Source organism: Macaca nemestrina, chromosome 10, assembly GCF_043159975.1.
Source record: "Macaca nemestrina isolate mMacNem1 chromosome 10, mMacNem.hap1, whole genome shotgun sequence".
NCBI classification, from domain to species: domain Eukaryota; kingdom Metazoa; phylum Chordata; class Mammalia; order Primates; family Cercopithecidae; genus Macaca; species Macaca nemestrina.
Window position 1 is genome coordinate 84,165,059 of NC_092134.1, and position 18,477 is coordinate 84,183,535.

General features: G+C 48.3%; 1 protein-coding gene across 1 annotated transcript; it reads right to left on the reverse strand.

Annotated features, from left to right (window-relative positions):
- Positions 1-4,667: 4,667 nt before the first annotated feature.
- LOC105492881 (tubulin alpha-1C chain) lies at positions 4,668-13,023 on the reverse strand. Its single transcript, XM_011760217.2, has 4 exons — positions 12,865-13,023; positions 8,276-8,498; positions 7,997-8,145; positions 4,668-5,749 (listed from the first exon to the last, which is right to left on the reverse strand). The coding sequence occupies exons 1-4, from the start codon at positions 12,865-12,867 to the stop codon at positions 4,775-4,777; spliced, it is 1,350 nt and encodes a 449-aa protein (XP_011758519.2). The 5' UTR covers positions 12,868-13,023; the 3' UTR covers positions 4,668-4,774.
- Positions 13,024-18,477: the final 5,454 nt, after the last annotated feature.

The following is an 18,477-nucleotide window of genomic DNA, read 5'->3' on the forward strand; positions in this document are numbered from 1 at the left end:
CTATTGCTCTCCTGCTGCAGACTCGGAGGGAGTGTAGAGAAGGAAAGAACTGTTTTCCCAAAACCTGCTCGGGGCTGACATTGACAAATTCAGGGGCACTAGATTCTTGGCTTGAAAGGGGCAGTGACAGGCTAATGAGATGTCAGCAAAGGGGACCTATTTCACGGGGCCAGGGCCTGCTCCTGCTCCACAGCCCCTACACCCAAGGGTCTATTTTCTCTTCAGCTTCTGCTGCCTTGTGTCTCCTAGACAGTCACCCTGGCATTGGGCCCTAGGGGCCATCTGCCTGGGTCATCTCTGCCAGCTTCACCTTGCGGCCTCAGCTGACGGGCACTGACCACTCTGGCCCCAGGGCGTAGAGGAGCGAGGCTCCAGGTGTGCACTGTCCTGCCTATGCCTCAGCTGGTGTCCCTGTTGGCAGGAGACCAGGCAGGTGGCAGCAGCCATCCTGCAAGGACACTGTATCTCCCCGTGACCTAAGAATAGAGTTCAGAGGGAGGCCTGGACAAAAATGCCCCCTCACTAGAGAAGCTACAGCCTGGACAGTGGGGACCAGCTGGCTTTGCCATTTAAGGTCAGCGAGCTACCACCTGGGCCCAGGAACGGGGCTCCTGGGAGGTTTTCTGACAATCATTGGCATGATGAGATCTCTCTGCGACTACAGCTCCATCCAGTGCTCATGTGAGGGCTGGCCCCTGTTGGTCTCATGCGCAAAGGGGCCTGGGAGGTGGCACTATCCCCCCAGGACTGGAAAGGCTGCCAGGGGCAGAGCTGATTTCCCCTGGGGCTCCTCAATGGCTGGGCAACAGAGTGGAGTGAGCCTAGGCTTTGGAGCCAGAGCTCTGTGGTCAAATTTCAGTTCTGCCACTCATTCTGTAGCCTTAGGTTAGATATTCAATCTCTCTGAGCTATGGAAGTGGGCATAATAACATCACCTCCCAGGGTGTTGTGGAAACTGTGAAGGCACCTTTTCCTCCCACCCTGACAACGCCTCCCCTGACCTCCTTCAGCCTCACCTAGGACTGTCACACCACCTTCCAGCAGTCAGAGGCCTGAAGACAGATTTGTAATTGCGTAACCCACTTGGCCATCCTCTGGCCCGACAGATTCCTGCTGGAGAAGAGTCACTTGCCAGCTGCTTCCCAAACACAGTGACTGGTGGACAGGCAGGCCCTCAGCCCCTCAAAGTCTATCCCCCTCCTCATCCCAGCCCAAAGCACCTCTGCCCAGACACCTCACCTCTTAGTGGTCAGCGGCCTCTGTGTGGGGGAAGCAGGTTGCTTCTCTGGCCAGGTCGGGTGAGAGCAGTCTAAGCCCTCTGTCCAGACAGCCGGAACCGGGGGCCCACATCCTCTTAGGCTGTGTCCATTTATTCCCATCAAGCCTCAGTGGCCTCAGCATCAGCATCAGCTGCAGCTCTGGGTCCAGACTTTCCATTTGTGCTCAAGGGCAGATCAGATGATTGTCAGCCACAAAGCAGTGACCTAGACCTTGGGGTATATTTGTTCTTGCTGCAGGCTAACTTCTATTCACTTTCCCTCCAACACAGGAGGGGGAAATCATCTTTACAAGGACAAATGCCCCCCTACCCAGCCACTGGCACTTTGCTCTTCCAATTCCCCAGGCTCTATTCTACTGGAATATTTCTTCTCAGCTAAACTCTTCTTTCACCTTCTTTCACCCCAGACCTCTGTGGCTGCTTAAAGCTTTCCAACCTTTTTCACATCTTGGCACGTGTAGAAAATAATTCATCTGTAAGGTGTACAGAGGCAAATGGAGGGGACTGCTCCTGGGCGGGGTGACTGGCCCCAGGGAGGATGGGTGAGTCAGGCTTTCCAGGTTCCACCATGTCATTCTAAAAGCCAAAAGGATCCTATATACGCACCCTGAATCCCATTCTCATGGCACCCTGCTTGGGAAATGCTAGTATCATGGGGTGTCACACTCGCCTAAGCTTTGTGATTTATCTGCTCCTTTTCATACGTGGGTGTCCCATTTCCTCCAGTGCTTGCACTATGGCAGTCAGCAGATCTCCTGGGCTGGGAAAGTCTCGAAATCCCCTCTGGCAGGCTGGCCGGAGTCTTCAAGGTTCACCTTCTTTCCAGGTATCCCACCCCGTTCCCCTGCCCAGGCTGCAGGAAGAACCTGGTGTATCTGAGAAGTAGCAGTGGCTGAATTTGTGCTGGGGTCTTACCTTGCCCCGAAGGACATAAAACCATAGTTGCTCTTGACAAATGCTCTATAAAATCATCCTGAGCACATAGTTGAGGCATCTCAGGCTGCAAAAGCATGCTGTGCTATGTATTCAAATACAATATATACATTTAAAATTTTTGAGACTTCAAAATTTTTTTAAGGGAAAAAAATAAATTGTTGTCCCTTAGGCTGGAGTGCAGTGGCACGATCTCAACTCACTGCTACCTCCACCTCCCGGGCTCAAGCAATCCTCCCACCTCAGCCTCTCAAGCAGCTGGAACCACAGATGTGCACCACCACACCCAGCTAATTTTTTGTATTTTTAGTAGAGACAGGGTTTCGCCATATTGCCCAGGCTGGTCTTCAACTCCTGAGCTCAAGTGATCCACCCGCTTCAGTCTCCCAAAGTGCTGGGATTACAGGCGTGAGCCACCGTACCCAGCCAAAAAAATGCTTGAAATAGAGACAAGGTCGCCACTCTTGCCCAGGTGCTGGTCCTCCTGGGTTTAAGCAATCCTCTCACCCTGGCCTCCCAAAGTGCTGGGATTGCAGCTGTGAATCCCAGCACTGGCCTTAAACATACACATCTTTCAGATGCAATTCTCACAGTAAAGGGGCTAAAGTGAGCAATGGGTAAGGGATACAAAACACCTTTGGGAAAGGGATGGTAACTGGGTACCATCAGAATAAAGTCACGGAGGAGAGGTGAGTTATGTCTGCAACTGTGCCCCCAGGGCCCATCTGCTGCCACTCATTAGGCATTCCCACTCACGCAAGCACCCAGGCACCAAAACCGATTCCTCCCTTCTGCATGAAGCCTGACCTTTTAGTCATTATCCTTTCCCATTGCTCAGAGTTCAACTGAGTACCAGGCACCAAGCTCTCCAGCTACGTGTAACACTCATGCCCCTTCACCTGTCTGCTCTCAAGAACCACGGTCCTCCAACAGGTGCTTGGAAAAAAGTCCAAATCAGAGAACTCACCCCTCTCCAATCTTTCGTACACATGCATATTACTCCTACTTTAAATAATCTCCATGACATACAATTTGGGTCAAGCATGAAAAACCAGTGACTGGTATTTTGTCTGACAGCTTCACTTTCTCTAAGCAATAACCCCTTCAGTGCAAACCATCTTTGACATTGTAGGTTTCAGCTAAGTATGGAATAAATCAGGATTCCAAGCCCTTCTCATGCAACCAATACTTTATTAAAGACTGACAGCAATAGTTCTGGCAGTGTGGCTTGGCACCTGAATTTTGGCTCCAACGTTTACTGTTATCTAACCCTTTGCTACTGTACATGTGGTCACATCAGACCAACAGCATCATTTAGGAGGTTATTTAAAAAAAGTATCTAGGGGCCAGGTGTGGTAGCCCACTTCTGTAATCCCAGCACTTTGGGAGGCAGGACTGCTTGAGCCCAGGAATTCAAGGCCAGCCTAAGCAATATGGCAAACCCCATCTCCACCAAAAAAAAAAAAAAAAAAATTACAAGAATCAGCCAGGCATGGTGCCACACACCTTTAGTCCCAGCTACTTGGGAGGCTGAGGTGGGAGGATGGCTTAGCCCAGGTCAAGGGGGTGCGGTGAGCTATGATGATGCCATTGCACTGCAGTCTGGGCAACAGAGACTATCTCTAAGAAAAAACAATTAAGACACGTCTGAAGCCTCACCTCAGGCCTATAGATTTAGAACCTGCATTTTGTTTTTAAATGCAAGTCAGGGGTCTCCCTGTTACCCAGGCTGGAATGCAGTCGTACAATCACTGCTCACTGCAGCCTCAACCTCCTTGGGCTCAGGTGGTCCTCCCACCTCAGCCTCCCAAGTAGCTAGGACTATAGGCACGTGCCCTATACCCTAACCCTAACACCACACAAATTTTTTTTTGGTAGAGATGGGGTTTCATCATGTTGCCCAGGCTGGTCTCGAACTCCGGGGGCTCATGTGATCACCCAACTTGGCCTCCCGAAGTACATGAGCCACCAGGTTGACCCCAAACCTGCATTTTAGTATCTACTCTGTTGATTCACATCCATTTTTGTTACAGAAGCACTGGCTCAATCTGAACTTGTTTCCTTGCTTACAAAATGATTCTATAACCACTCACTTCAGGCCCAAATTAAAAACAGATAAACCAACAAGCTGGGCAGTGGCTCATGCCTATAATCAAAACTTTGAGAGGTTGAGGCAGGAGGATCACTTGAAGCCGGTTCAAGACTACCCTGGGCAGCATAGCAAGAACCCATCTCTACAAGAAATAAAAATAGCTGGGCATGGTGAGTCCCCAGCTACTCAGGAGGCTGAGGCAGGAGAATCACATGAGCCCAGGAGCTTAAGGCTGCAATGAGCTATGATCATGCCACTGTACTCCAGCCTGGGCAACAGAGCAAGACCCTCAAGTCAGGTGGTTCATCTACCAGCCTCATACATCCAACTTTAACTGGATCAAGTATTTAAGTCAGCTAGACATTTAAAATGGAAACATCACTTTTATTAACAATTTAGGGCAATAGACATTTACAGAACAAAAATAAGACAGTTCCAAGACAATGGAGTGTAAAAGTACAGCACACAGGTTAATACTCTTCACCCTCATCCTCTCCATCAGCACTATCTGCTCCAACCTCCTCATAATCCTTCTCAAGGGCAGCCATGTCCTCACGGGCCTCTGAAAACTCGCCTTCCTCCATCCCCTCACCCACATACCAGTGAACAAAGGCACGCTTGGCATACATCAGGTCAAACTTGTGGTCCAGGCGAGCCCAGGCCTCGGCAACAGCTGTAGTGTTGCTCAGCATGCACACAGCTCTCTGAACCTTGGCCAGGTCTCCACCAGGCACCACAGTGGGAGGCTGGTAGTTGATGCCAACCTTGAAGCCAGTGGGGCACCAATCCACAAACTGGATGGTACGCTTGGTCTTGATGGTGGCAATGGCAGCATTGACATCTTTGGGAACCACATCACCACGGTACAACAGGCAGCAAGCCATGTATTTACCATGGCGAGGGTCACATTTCACCATCTGGTTGGCTGGCTCAAAGCAAGCATTGGTGATCTCTGCTACAGTAAGCTGTTCATGGTAGGCTTTCTCAGCAGAGATGACAGGGGCGTATGTGGCCAGAGGGAAGTGGATGCGGGGATAGGGCACCAGGTTGGTCTGGAATTCTGTCAGGTCAACATTCAGGGCTCCATCAAATCTCAGGGAAGCAGTGATGGAGGACACAATCTGGCTAATAAGGCGGTTAAGGTTAGTGTAGGTTGGGCGCTCGATATCGAGGTTTCTACGACAGATGTCATAGATGGCCTCATTGTCTACCATGAAGGCACAATCAGAGTGCTCCAGGGTGGTGTGGGTGGTGAGGATGGAGTTGTAGGGCTCAACTACAGCTGTGGAAACCTGGGGCGCTGGGTAAATGGAGAACTCCAGCTTGGATTTCTTGCCATAATCAACTGAGAGACGTTCCATGAGCAGGGAGGTGAACCCAGAACCAGTTCCCCCACCAAAGCTGTGGAAAACCAAGAAGCCCTGGAGACCGGTGCACTGGTCAGCCTGCAAAATAAAAACGTTTCATTTTAGTGTTGCAAGACATTTGGTGAAACCTGCAGAGGACTTCTATAAATCTATGGCTACACCAATTCCAATTTTAAAACTCTTCTGGGCCAGGTGCAGTGGCTCACGCCTGTAATCAACACTTTGGGAGTCCAAGGTGGGAGGACCATTTGAGCCCATGCATTCAAGACTGATGATCATGCCACTACACTCCAGCCTGGATGACAGAGTAGACTCTGTCTCACAACAAAACAAAACAAAACAAAACAAAAAAAAAGCTTCTAAGTGCTAAGTGATTCAGAGCAACTTTTCACAATCAAGTCCTTGAGCAGAAAACCTCTGCTAAGACTATTTTAAGATGAACTATTTCCTCAGGCAGAGGAATCACAAGGTCTAGGCTTGCATACACGACTCAAGTTTTGGTAACTGGGAGGGCAGCCTCTGGTTCCCTTGCTGTGGCCACAGAACAGGGCAGTTTCTTAGTTGGAGCGCTCCTAAGGGGCAGGCCCAGGATCACCAGCCCAGTATAGTGGATGTCTTATAAAGATTTGGCAGCTGCTTTCTGAGGTGGAACAACAGAATAGCCAAAGTTCTAACACCCTGGTACTGGAGTCAGGCTGTGTCAGGATCTGGCTGTACCAGTTCCTTACTGTATGACCACATTCATTTCTCAGTTTTTCCACTGACTAAATGAGAATAGTAATCTACCTTAGGTTGAGAATTAAATAAGTACTTAGCATAGTGCTTGGCACAGTAAGCACCCAATATATGATACCAGGTACCAAGAAGTCCATTCATTTCGGGTAAAGTGACACAACCACAATTCCATGAGACCTCAGATTGTTGGGGATTTCTTCCACCTAACTGGGCTATTTCGGTTAGCAAATTGCTACTTTAAGAAGGAATGATTTTGACCTTCCAAATAAAGTATTCTGTTGTAAACTCTTGCTTCTCCAAGTGATGGGCCTCAGATTTGTGAACATCTCTACTCAGCTCCCTCATAGCCTGTGGGTCCATAAACTACATGAGATCAATGCACAAGACAGACTCTCACCTACCAATTACACCCATTAAGCCTCCTGTGAACCCAGTAACGCTAAGGACAAATGCAATTATTTTGGCAGGCAATAAACCTCACTCCAGAACCCTAACTAGCTACTAGGTTTATTTGTCCCTAAAAGGCAGGTCCTGATTTCCAAGTCAGTGCTTGTAACTAAAGCTTAGTTTTTAAGCATAGGAAACATCAGTCCAGTTTTTCTGGGAAGACTACGTAAACTTTTTTTTTTTTTTTTTTTTTTTGAGACGGAGTCTCGCTCTGTCGCCCAGGCTGGAGTGCAGTGGCCGGGTCTCAGCTCACTGCAAGCTCCGCCTCCCGGGTTCACGCCATTCTCCTGCCTCAGCCTCCCGAGTGGCTGGGACTACAGGCGCCCGCCACCTCGCCCGGCTAGTTTTTTGTATTTTTAGTAGAGACGGGGTTTCACCATGTTAGCCAGGATGGTCTCGATCTCCTGACCTTGTGATCCGCCCGTCTCGGCCTCCCAAAGTGCTGGGATTACAGGCTTGAGCCACCGCGCCCGGCCGACTACGTAAACATTTGAGGAAAGTATGAAGCCATGAATGATGAGGCCATTCTTTTTTTTAGAATGGAGCAGTCATGGCTGCGCTTAATACAATGTGATTTTCTTGACAAGTTACTCTGCCCAGGCCATCATGCTTGATCTCTGGTTAATTACTTACAAGCTGCCCACATGCCTAAGGAGCAAAGAGTCATCTGATTGCCAGGCTCTTAAAGTGATCCAAACAGCACACTTCATAAGGAAGCTCCCGAGTCCACTTTCAGCTGTACTGGAAGTTTCCACTGTTGGCTGTTTCTTGTCAGTGTGACACTGGCTTCTTGTTCTCTGAACTTTATTGACATGAAGGAACCAGTCCAGATTTTTTAAGTGACTTTAATCAATTAGTTGTATATAGAAGTCAGCCACCTACTCACTCAGTGTGACTAAGATGACCTCAAAAGGGGTGTCTCAGCTTGAATCAAAATAGGCTAATGAGCACTTCCTCCTATCCCATAGTTATCCCATAAACCCAAGACCATCTGGTTCAGAGATCCAATTAATTTAGTGAGCAGTTGCATTTTAGTTGCAATGCCAATAGTCTCATTTCAGTTGCAAAGAATGATTTTTGTAGTTTGGTCTCAGAACCACAAAAGAAACTCTTGCCCCACTTTATTTAAAGTACTATATTTACCAGCTTGCGAATTCGGTCCAACACGAGGTCAATGATCTCCTTGCCAATGGTGTAGTGCCCTCGGGCATAGTTATTGGCAGCATCTTCCTTGCCTGTGATGAGTTGCTCAGGGTGGAAGAGCTGACGGTAGGTGCCAGTGCGAACTTCATCTGGAGAAGATGACGGTGAGGAGCAGGGGAGAAGGAAAGAGTGGGTGAGTGGGTGACTAGCGGAGCCCCCAGGACAGACCTCCTGTCCCAGCACCCTGGGATCTCACTTGGGTTACTGAGGTCAACTCACCAATGACAGTAGGTTCTAGGTCTACAAACACGGCCCGGGGCACATGCTTGCCAGCGCCCGTCTCACTGAAGAAGGTGTTGAAGGAATCATCTCCTCCCCCAATGGTCTTGTCACTTGGCATCTGGCCATCAGGCTGGATGCCATGTTCCAGGCAGTAGAGCTCCCAGCAGGCATTGCCAATCTGGACACCAGCCTGGCCAACATGGATGGAGATGCACTCACGCTGTGGGAGGAAGAAAGGAAAATGTCAGGATATGATACATCAGATGGGACATTTAGGAATGATTCACACCTAATGACTGATTAACCTTCAAGACAGATAACTGGCTGGGCGCAGTGACTCACGCCTGTAATCCCAGTACTTTGGGAGGCTGAGGCAGGTGATCACCTGAGGTCAGGAGTTCGAGACCTGCCTGGCCAACATGGCAAAACTGTGTCTCTACTAAAAATACAAAAAAAAAAATTAGCCGGGCATGGTGGCACACACCTGTAAGTCCTAGCTACTTGGGAGACTGAGGCAGGAGAATCACTTGAACCCAGGAGGTGGAGGCTGCAGTGAGCTGAGATCACACCACTGCCCTCCAGCCTGAGTGACAGAGATTCCATCTCAAACAAAAAAAGATAACCATTTTTCAGCAGGCCACTCCTGCTCAGGGACTACTTTCAAAAGTAAAAATTTTTGAAGACCTAATTCAGCAAAAATGCCTTGGAAAACCAAAGATATGTTCATGAACTACTCGGCAAGACTAGACCATTGCTTTGTAGCCACAGTAGATATGATTCCTTAAACTAAGGCAAAATTCCCCTTTCCAGCTCTGATTCATTCTCTGAATGATTGTGTAACTACTGAGCTCATTCTGGTCCTGCTTTAATCCTATTCTTTGGGAGACAAAAGCTTCTGCCTCCCTCCTTTAAAACCAGCTTAAACCAGCAAACTACAGCCATATGACTCATGAAGAAAATGCTGGATAAGCAGCAGTTAGCTGTATTTTAAAAACTGTGGTCAGAGGCAGCTTTTTAACCATGTAGAAGAATCTGTTAGGAAGAACATTTTTCCTTCACCATCAAAACATCTCCGGGAGAGGGAAGACCATAATAATAAAGGCTAGAAATGTTACCAAGACTTTACTGATAGGTTAAGAAATCAGTTGTTTCTGGCCAGGTGCTGGCTTACACCAGTAATCCCAGCACTTTGGGAGGCCAAGGTGGGCAGATCACCTGAGGTCAGGAGTTCAAGACCAGCCTGGCCACATGCTGAAACCCCGTCTCTACTAAAAATACGGGAATTAGCCGGGCGCGGTGGCTCAAGCCTGTAATCCCAGCACTTTGGGAGGCCGAGACGGGCGGATCACCAGGTCAGGAGATCGAGACCATCCTGGCTAACACGGTGAAACCCCATCTCTACTAAAATACGAAAAACTAGCCGGGCGTGGTGGCGGGCGCCTGTAGTCCCAGCCACTCGGGAGGCTGAGGCAGGAGAATGGCGTGAACCCGGGAGGCAGAGCTTGCAGTGAGCTGAGATCCGGCCACTGCACTCCAGCCTGGGCGACAGAGCAAGACTCCGTCTCAAAAAAAAAAAAAAAAAAAAAAATACGAGAATTATCCAGGCACGGTGGTGTGCGCCTGTAGGTCCCAGCTACTTGGGGTAAGCTGAGGCATGAGAATCACCTGAACCCAAACCCAGGAGGCGGCGACTGCAGAGATCTCACCACTGCACTTCAGCCTGGGAAACAGCCAAGACTCAGTCAGTCTGTGTCTCTCTCTCTATATATATATTTTTTGAGGTAGACCAATTTAGAAGGGCCAGAGGGGCCAAAGCAAAATATGGTTAGAAGTTACCAAACCCACACCTGCTTAGTAAAATAAGGCAACAAACATAGAATCTGTACACACAGACTTAACAGGAACACAAAACAGGTGTTTAGTATTTCATCATAAGTCAGATTAGCCACTTTGGAGACTGGCAGAGCACTCGATAAATTCTCAAAGGGCCTGGTCTCATAACCCAAGAGATAATAAAACTCTAATTACTCACAACCTTTAACCTCCTTCCCGCCTACACTCCCCATGAAATAATCAAGGTCTCCTGACCACATCAGCAAGCTCAGCACCACCTGTGTCTACTTGCCCAGCTCCAGGTCTGTGGGAGAACAGGAGTAGTTTGTTCTAATGAGCCCATGATTATTTACCATTGCATCATGTTTACCTTTTTCTTTCGAGAAAATATCTCGCTCTGTTGCCCAGGCTGGAGTACAGTGGCATGATCTTGGCTCACTGCAAACTCCACCTTCCAGGTTCAAGTGATTCTCCTGCCTCAGCCTCCCAAGCAGCTGGGATTACAGGTGCCCACCACCATCCCCGGCTAATTTTTTTATTTTTAGTAGAGATGAGGTTTCACCATGTTGGCCAGGTTGGTGTTGAACTCCTGACCTCAGGTGATCCGCCCACCTCGGCCTCCCAAAGTGCTGGGATTATAGGCGTAAGCCACCACGCCCGGCATCATGTTTATCTTTAACTGGACTTTGGAAACGCCAAAGCCCCAAAAAGCTGGAGATAACCAGATACCTGACCATGATGGCCCCCAGGCCCAAGGAGATAAAATATCTAAGATCCACTCATTTTAACAATGAGTGGCAATGTCCTCGGCCACTGCCTTACCCTCCACTCTCCCCCTGGCCACGTGGGAGAAAGTGAGGCACAGGTGGAGTCAACTGGTCTAGTGTTCACTGGATAAGCAGCTCTTTCCTCTCGTTAAAAAACAAGAAAATTTAACCAGTGTTCGCCCAAATCAGTCTGCTGCCGCTCTTTTTTTTTTTTAAATTTTTTATTTTAAAAACAGAGTTTCACTCTTGTCACCCAGGCTGGAGTGCAGTGGCACCATCTCAGCTCACTGCAACCTCTGCCTCCCAGGTTCAAGTGATTTTCCTGCCTCAGCCTCCTGAAGCAGCTGGGATTACAGGCGCTCGCCACCAGGCCCAGTTAATTTTTATGTATTTTTCGTTGAGACGGGGGTTTCACCATGTTGGCCAGGCTGGTCTTGAACTCCTGACCTCAGGTGATCCACCCGCCTCGGCCTCCCAAAGTGCTGGGATTACAGGCGTGAGCCACCGCGCCCGGCCGCTCTCCTGCTTTTTAAAGGGTCTCAACTACTTTGTGAATCACACTTTTACCAGTATCTTTTTGGTATTGCTTGAAAAGAAACAATAAGTTGTACAGTGCGACATATACATGTATTTACATATGATTTTTATATTTAAATTCATATATGTATTTTTGAGATAAGGTCTCGTTGGAGTGCAGTGGTGGGATCTAGGCTCACTGCAGCTTCCACCTCCCAGGCTCAAAAGATCCTCCCACCCCTGCCTCCCGAGAAACTACGGGCGCGCATCAAAATGCCAAGCTAATTTTTGTATAGACGGAGTTTCACCGTGTTTCCCAGTCTGGTCTCGACCTCCTGAGCTCAAGCGGTCCTCCCGCCTCGGACTCCCAAAGTGCTGGGATTACCAACATACGCCATCGCGCCCGGCCTAAGATAGTTGTTTTCAATACTTCTGGAAGCTTTATAGAGAACACTCAAGTTATGTATAATTTCACGTTTCTTGAAAACCGAACTAAGAACACGTGGTACTAGTTTACTCTGGGGTTTCCGGTTTTTTTGAGACGGAGTTTCGCTCTGTCGCCCAGGCTAGAGTGCAGTGGCGCGATCTCGGCTCAGGGCAACCTACCCCTCCTGGGTTCAAGCGATTTTCCTGCCTCAGCCTCCCGAGTAGCTTACAGGCGCGCGCCACCATGCCCAGCTTTTTTTTTTTTTTTTTTTAAAGTAGAGACGGGGTTTCACCACGTTGGCCAGGCTGGTCTCGAACAAGTGCTGGGATTACAGGCGTGAGCCACCGCACCGGGCCAACTCTGATTTTATAAGAAAATATCCTTTTGTGGACGTGTTTTTAAACCCGGCTTAAGTAGAAAGCTCCAGCTGTAAACCTACCACTAGATTAACACCAGAAATGCAGGTTTAGGCAACGTGAAAGTTAATTATTCCCTTCCAGGGAGGGGCCCACCTCCATCCTCAGGTGGACTGGCGCAGTTGGAAGCTCTCCCCAGGGCCGGGCCACAGGTGACTCAGCAGCGAGTCACTGGGTGCTGGAGAGCGGGCGCCAGGAAGTGCTGCACCGTCGGTGCGGGAGCGCACGAGGGCCTCCGGAGCCCGGTGCGTAAGGCAGTGGGAAGGACAAGTCGCTTGAGAAAACGTGGGGAGGGATTTTTAGTTCAAGTTCTTGGAGGCCAATGACTAGGCTCCTTGACCTTCCTCCCTAGTACAGTCGCGGGCCCTGCGGGGAAAGCCCTCACTAGGATCAAGTGGGCTTTCCATTTCCACTGAGGGCGGCACCCGGGCCAGGTCTTCGGGACCGAACTGGTGTCTGCCCAGTGAACTCGACCTTCCAGTCCGGCCACCATAAGCCAGGTTAACCGGAGGGGACCGGGGCCATCTGGAACTGTCCTGGGCGAGGCCCGAGGTGCAGGCGGTAGTTCCCGGGCCCGCCGTCCCCTGGGACGCGCACTCTTCCCCAGCCCCGAGGGACCCCACTCACCATGACTAGAACTTGAAGGGGTCTGCGGCGTTGAAGGAGGCGAAGGGCAACAAGTATCTCCCACTAACAGACTACCAAGGAGTCCGGGGGAGAAGTAGTGAAAGGGTGGCCGGCCCCGAGAGGCCTTATATACCCGGTTCCCAGCCACGTGTCGTGAGGGCGGGCCCCGGGCCCCGCCCCGGGCCGCCGCGGCCCCACCTTGGAGCCCTGGCCTGCGCCAGGCCGCACCCACGGAGTTGGGGCGCGCGGCGCTGATTGGCTGATTCAAACGTTCAAACCAAACTCGTCGGAAGGAGCCAGAAACAGGAAGGGGAGGAAAGAGAGGAAGGGTCCTAGGGCTGGAGAATGGGCTGGGACAGGGGCGGAAGCGTCCACTGGGAGGAGAGAGCAGGCCAAGCGTCTGCCCCGTCCCCAGTGGGTGCGGGGGCGTCAGGTGGGCAAAACCCCAGCGAGGGGAAACGTCAGGTAAGAGGGCGACCGCGCCCTGGAGTGAAGCCCTTCCTGCACTGCCCCAGCCTCGCCTCCGGTCCCCGCGGCTGCGCTCCCTACGCAGCCGGGGAGGCGCCGACGCTGGGGCCAGGCTGCGGGTTCCGCCTCGGAGTCCTGGCTGCCGGGCACCCCGGCTGGGCCCTTGGGCGCCCGCTCCCCTCGCTGCTGAGGGCTGTCCAGAGAGAGGGCTTGCTTCCCACTTTAGGTCTGAATCACCACGAACGCGCCTTAAACCCTATTCCCACCTTTTTGGCTGCTTTTCCTTACTTCCTCTTTAAATGAACCTTGGCTCCTAACAGTCTCCTCCCTATAGCTGCGAAAGCGGTTTTTTCAGTTCATTAGGATAATGAATAGCTTCCAGTTTTTGATTGCCAACTATGCAGAGTAATTGGCTTTTTTTGGGGGGGGGGGACGGAGTCTTGTTCTGTCACCCAGGCTGGAGTGCAGTGGCGCGATCTCAGCTCGTTGTAACCTCTGCCTCCCGGGTTCAAACGATTCTCCTGCCTCAGCCTCCTGAGTAGCTGAGACTACAGGCGCGTGGCACCACACCCGGCTAATGTTTTGTATTTTTAGTAGAGACAGGGTTTCACAGTGTTAGCCAGATGGTCTCGATCTCTTGACCTCGTGATCTGCCCGTCTCGGCCTCCCAAAGTGCTGGTATTACAGGCGTGAGCCACCGCGCCCGGCCGAGTAATTGGCTTTTCATATCACATGATCACATTTCATTCATATGACAAGCCCTATGAATTATTACCCCGTTTGCAGATGAGGCAAGTAGGGCTCCTAGGAATTAAATCCTTCAACACTAACTTGTACTGCTTCATACTAAATGTGCCTCTCTGACCATCTCTGCCAAGGTTTCTGAGAAGCGCCCTTTATTTCTGTTTTTGTTTCTCTGCAACTCTATCACGTTATCTTAGCTCATGAATTCCTTGACTATCTCTGGGAGACACAGTTTATGGAAATATTGAGAGAACAAAAGTGAATTTTCTGGCTGGGCACGGTGGCTCACGCCTGTTAAGTCCAGCACTTTGGGAAGCTGAGGCAGGCAGGTCACTTGAGGTCAGGAGTTCAAGATATATACTTCAACTCACACATACAAAATGGCCCTTGTGGAACATATGTGTAGAGATTTTAGTCTTAGTAGAGCTTTTCAACTTTTTCATTCATTCCCCAGATATATTTAGCACAGTATCCGAGGTGCTTAGGGAATATGTGTGAGCAAAACTGATGGCCCTGCCTCATGGAGAGTATATTCTAGAGTGGGATAAGGAAGAAAACGAACAGGCCTGGCGCAGTGGCTCAAGTCTGTAATTCCAGCACTTTGGGAGGCTGAGCTGGGCGGATCACTTGAGGTCAGGAGTTTGAGACCAGCCTGGCCAATATGGTGAAATCCCATTTCTACCAAAAAAAAAATGCAAAAATTAGTCAAGCATGGTGGTGCACATCTGTAATCCCAGCTACTTGGGAGGCTGAGGCAGAATTGCTTGAACCTGGGAGGTGGAGGTTGCAGTGAACAGAGATTGTGCCACTGCACTCCAGCCTGAGTGACAGAGACTCTGTCTCAGGAAAAAAAAAAAAAAAAAAAGTAATTCTCTTCAAATAAATTTTAAGCATTGGGATCCATATTTAAATTTGCTGCCCTCTGCTGGAATTTTTTTGGGAAAAATCTCTTTCCTGGATAGACAGTTAAACATTCACCCTTTATATTAATAGATCTTTCTGAGTCTAAAAATTACAGTGTAAGGAGAGGCAGAAATTGATCTTACTTTTTAGTTGACAGTTTCCAGAATTCACCAAAAATATGCTAAATTATTATTATTATTTTGAGATGAAGTCTCGCTCTGTTGCTCAGGCTGGAGTGCAATGGCACGCTATCAGCTCACTGCAACCTCCACCTCCCAGGTTCAAGCAATTCTCCTGTCTCAGCCACCCAAGTAGCTGGGATTACAGGCATGTGCCACCACGCCCAGCTAATTTTGTATTTTTAGTAGAGATGTGGTTTCACCATGTTGGTCAGGCTGGTCTCAAACTCCTGACCTCAGGTGATCCACTGGGCTCAGCCTCCCAAAGTGCTGGGATTACAAGTGTGAGCCAATTCGCCCAGACTATGCTAAATTATTAATAGGGTGACAGAAGACTTGCTTCAGTGATCAGCCTATTTTTTTTTTTTTTTTTTTTTTTGAGACAGGGTCTCACAGGGTCACCCAGGGTGGAGTGCAGTGGTGCAGACTCGACTTCCTGGGCTCAAGCAATCCTCTTGCCTCAGCCTTCCAAGTACCTGGTACTACAGATGTGTGCCACCATGCCTGGCTAATTTTTTTTTTTTTTTTTGTAGAGATGGAGTCCTACTATATTTCCCAGGCTGGTTTTGAACTCCTAGGCTCAAGCAATCCTCCTGCCTTGGCCTCCCAAAGTGCTGGAATCACAGGCTTGAGCCACCATGCCTGGCTAATAAACTTCGGATGGACATTTCTCCTCCTCAGGGTCCAGGTTTTGAATGTGAAATATGAGGAGATTGGACAGGATCCTCTGTAAGGCCCTTCCAGCCCTAACATTCTGTGATGTGTGACTCAAAGTTTGTGGGGTTCATGTGAGCTCTACAAATATGAGCAAAGGAGAAAACATGCTTTCTCAGTCAACATCTTGACTGAAGAATCACCAGAACGTTAGATAACTAGTTAGAGATGGGGCTTTCATTGTAATCTTACAATGCTTTAGGGAAATAAGCGTTGCATACCTACTGCAGCTTTGGGGAACTTGGGCTTTAAATTATCATATAGCATGTTCACAAAACATTAGTAAAGAGAAAAGAATTCAGATAAAACTGAACCTTATTTTTTTTCAGCCTAACTCTTGTTTTCTTTGCTGGAATACTAGTAATGCTGAAGTATTTATTTGTATTCAGTTACAAATTACATGTTACAATTAATGATGTAGGAATATTTTGTGCTTATGTAGCAATTTCTAACAAAATGTTTTCTATTGCAGTAGTGCCTTGGTAAAGTTTTTATAAATGAGTTTTTACAGAGGTATGTATTATGGAACTATGGAAAGTAAAGTCCTGAGACTTGAAATAATTTACCCCAAACCACAAGAGATAGGAGTCAGATTAAATACCTACAATGACAGTTGTCTCTTTTATTCTAGGTTCTTCCTCAGCCTGTTATTGGCTCTAGTTAACAGGGAAAGGGAAGTCCTAGAAAAGTCATTTATTGAATTTGTAGTCCTATGGCAAGGTTACTAATGTAGGTTACTAATGTAGGTTACAAGGTTACTAACAAAGGGCAGCTAGGACTCGGCAGTTGAACAACCTTCTTTAAAACAAGAGGTTTTTTTTTTTTTTTTTTGAGACAGAGTCTCGCTGTGTCGCCCAGGCTGGAGTGCAATGGTGCTATCTTGGCTCACTGCAACCTTCACCTCCTGGGTTCAAGTGATTCTCCTTCCTCAGCCTCCAGAGGTGGGATTATAGGCACCCGCCACCACGCCCAGCTAATTTTTGTATTTTTAGTAGAGATAGGGTTTCACCATGTAGGCCAGGCTGGTCTCAAACTCCTGACCTCAGGTGATCTGCCTGCCTCGGCCTCCCAAACAGCTGGGATTACAGGCATGAGCCACTTGCGCCCAGCCTACAATAAGCATTTTTTAAGATTTATGCATTTCAGCCAGGTGAGGTGGCTCATTTCTGTAATCTCAACACTTTGGGGACCAGGGTGGGCAGATTGCTTAAGTCCAGGAGTTCGAGACCAGCCTGGGGCAACATGGCGAAACCCTGTCTCTGCGAAAATTTAAAAAAAATTAGCTGGACATGGTGGTGTGTGCCTGTCGTCCAGCTATTTGGAAGGCTTTAGTGGGAGGATCACTTGAGCCTGGGAGGCTGAGGCTGCAGTAAGCCAAGATCTTGCAACTGCACTCCAGCCTGGGGGGAAAACTGAGACCCTGTTCCACCCAAAATAAATAAAATTATGTATTTCAAGGCAGTTTGTTTTTTCTCCTTTTTTACACCTTGTACGTACAGAATAGCAGGACACTATTTTCTAGGTAACATGTTATTTTCTTTTATGGGAAAAACAGTCCTTGGATCCTTTAACTTTTACTTATTTCTCTTTTATCCCACAAATGTTTGCTGTCTTTACAACTTTCCTACAAATTCTTTAAAAGTTCTCTTCCTCCCTGATCTGAGCTGTGTTTTGGATGACTTCCCCTTTGGCATGGATTAGTATGTGAAATGCTAGCTCCGTTCTGGGAGGTTACCATAGAAGATTGACTTTCATCTCTGAAATTACACATTTTCTTTCCACTGAGATTTGACTTGTTCTGATCTGCTTTATATTTCCTAAAAATAAAGTGCTGTGGCATTGCTTCCTCGGTGACTAACTGAAACAACTGAACTGGTTCCTTTGCCCTGTATTCCCACCCTGTATCCCTACACCCACGACTTCTTACTCAAGCTCTTGCTAATCAATATTTCCTGGAACTAACCACCATTCCCTTGCCCCCTTCCCCCATTCCCTTAGGATACACAGATAAAATTCTCTTGGAGGAAATTAAAAGGAACTACTCACATTCTTCAATTGTCTACAGTATTATTCTAATAAGTGGACTATATCATAGAGTCTGAAAAACTTTTCTATTTATAGTAACATTTATTTAATAAATTTATTCATGTACTGAAAAAGCACTCCGGCAGCCCAAAGTGGAAGACCCCTGAAGGTTTTCTTTCCCTGTGACTAACTTCTTGCCACCAAGCAAGACAATGGGGAATTTGTTTAGGGACTGTGAATCTCAGGATAATATTTTCCCTTTTACTTTTCTGTATCTCCACCTGCCTCCTCCTGCTCCCAGGACACACAGCCAGCCATTATCAAGTACACTAAGTAATTTTTTTTGTACATAATTAAGGCAATAAAATCTGAATACTAGAGAATATCAGTGCATAAATTACAGTTAGGAAACTTAGAGGTAAAACCGGTCTCTTTTTATTCATGTACGGCCATGTGTCACGTAACAACCAAGATCTGTTCTAAGAAATGCATCCTAGGCAATTTCTTCATTGTGGGAACATCACAGAGTATACATATGCAAACTTAGCTTATTGCTCCAAAGCTAGAAACTTGTGCAGCC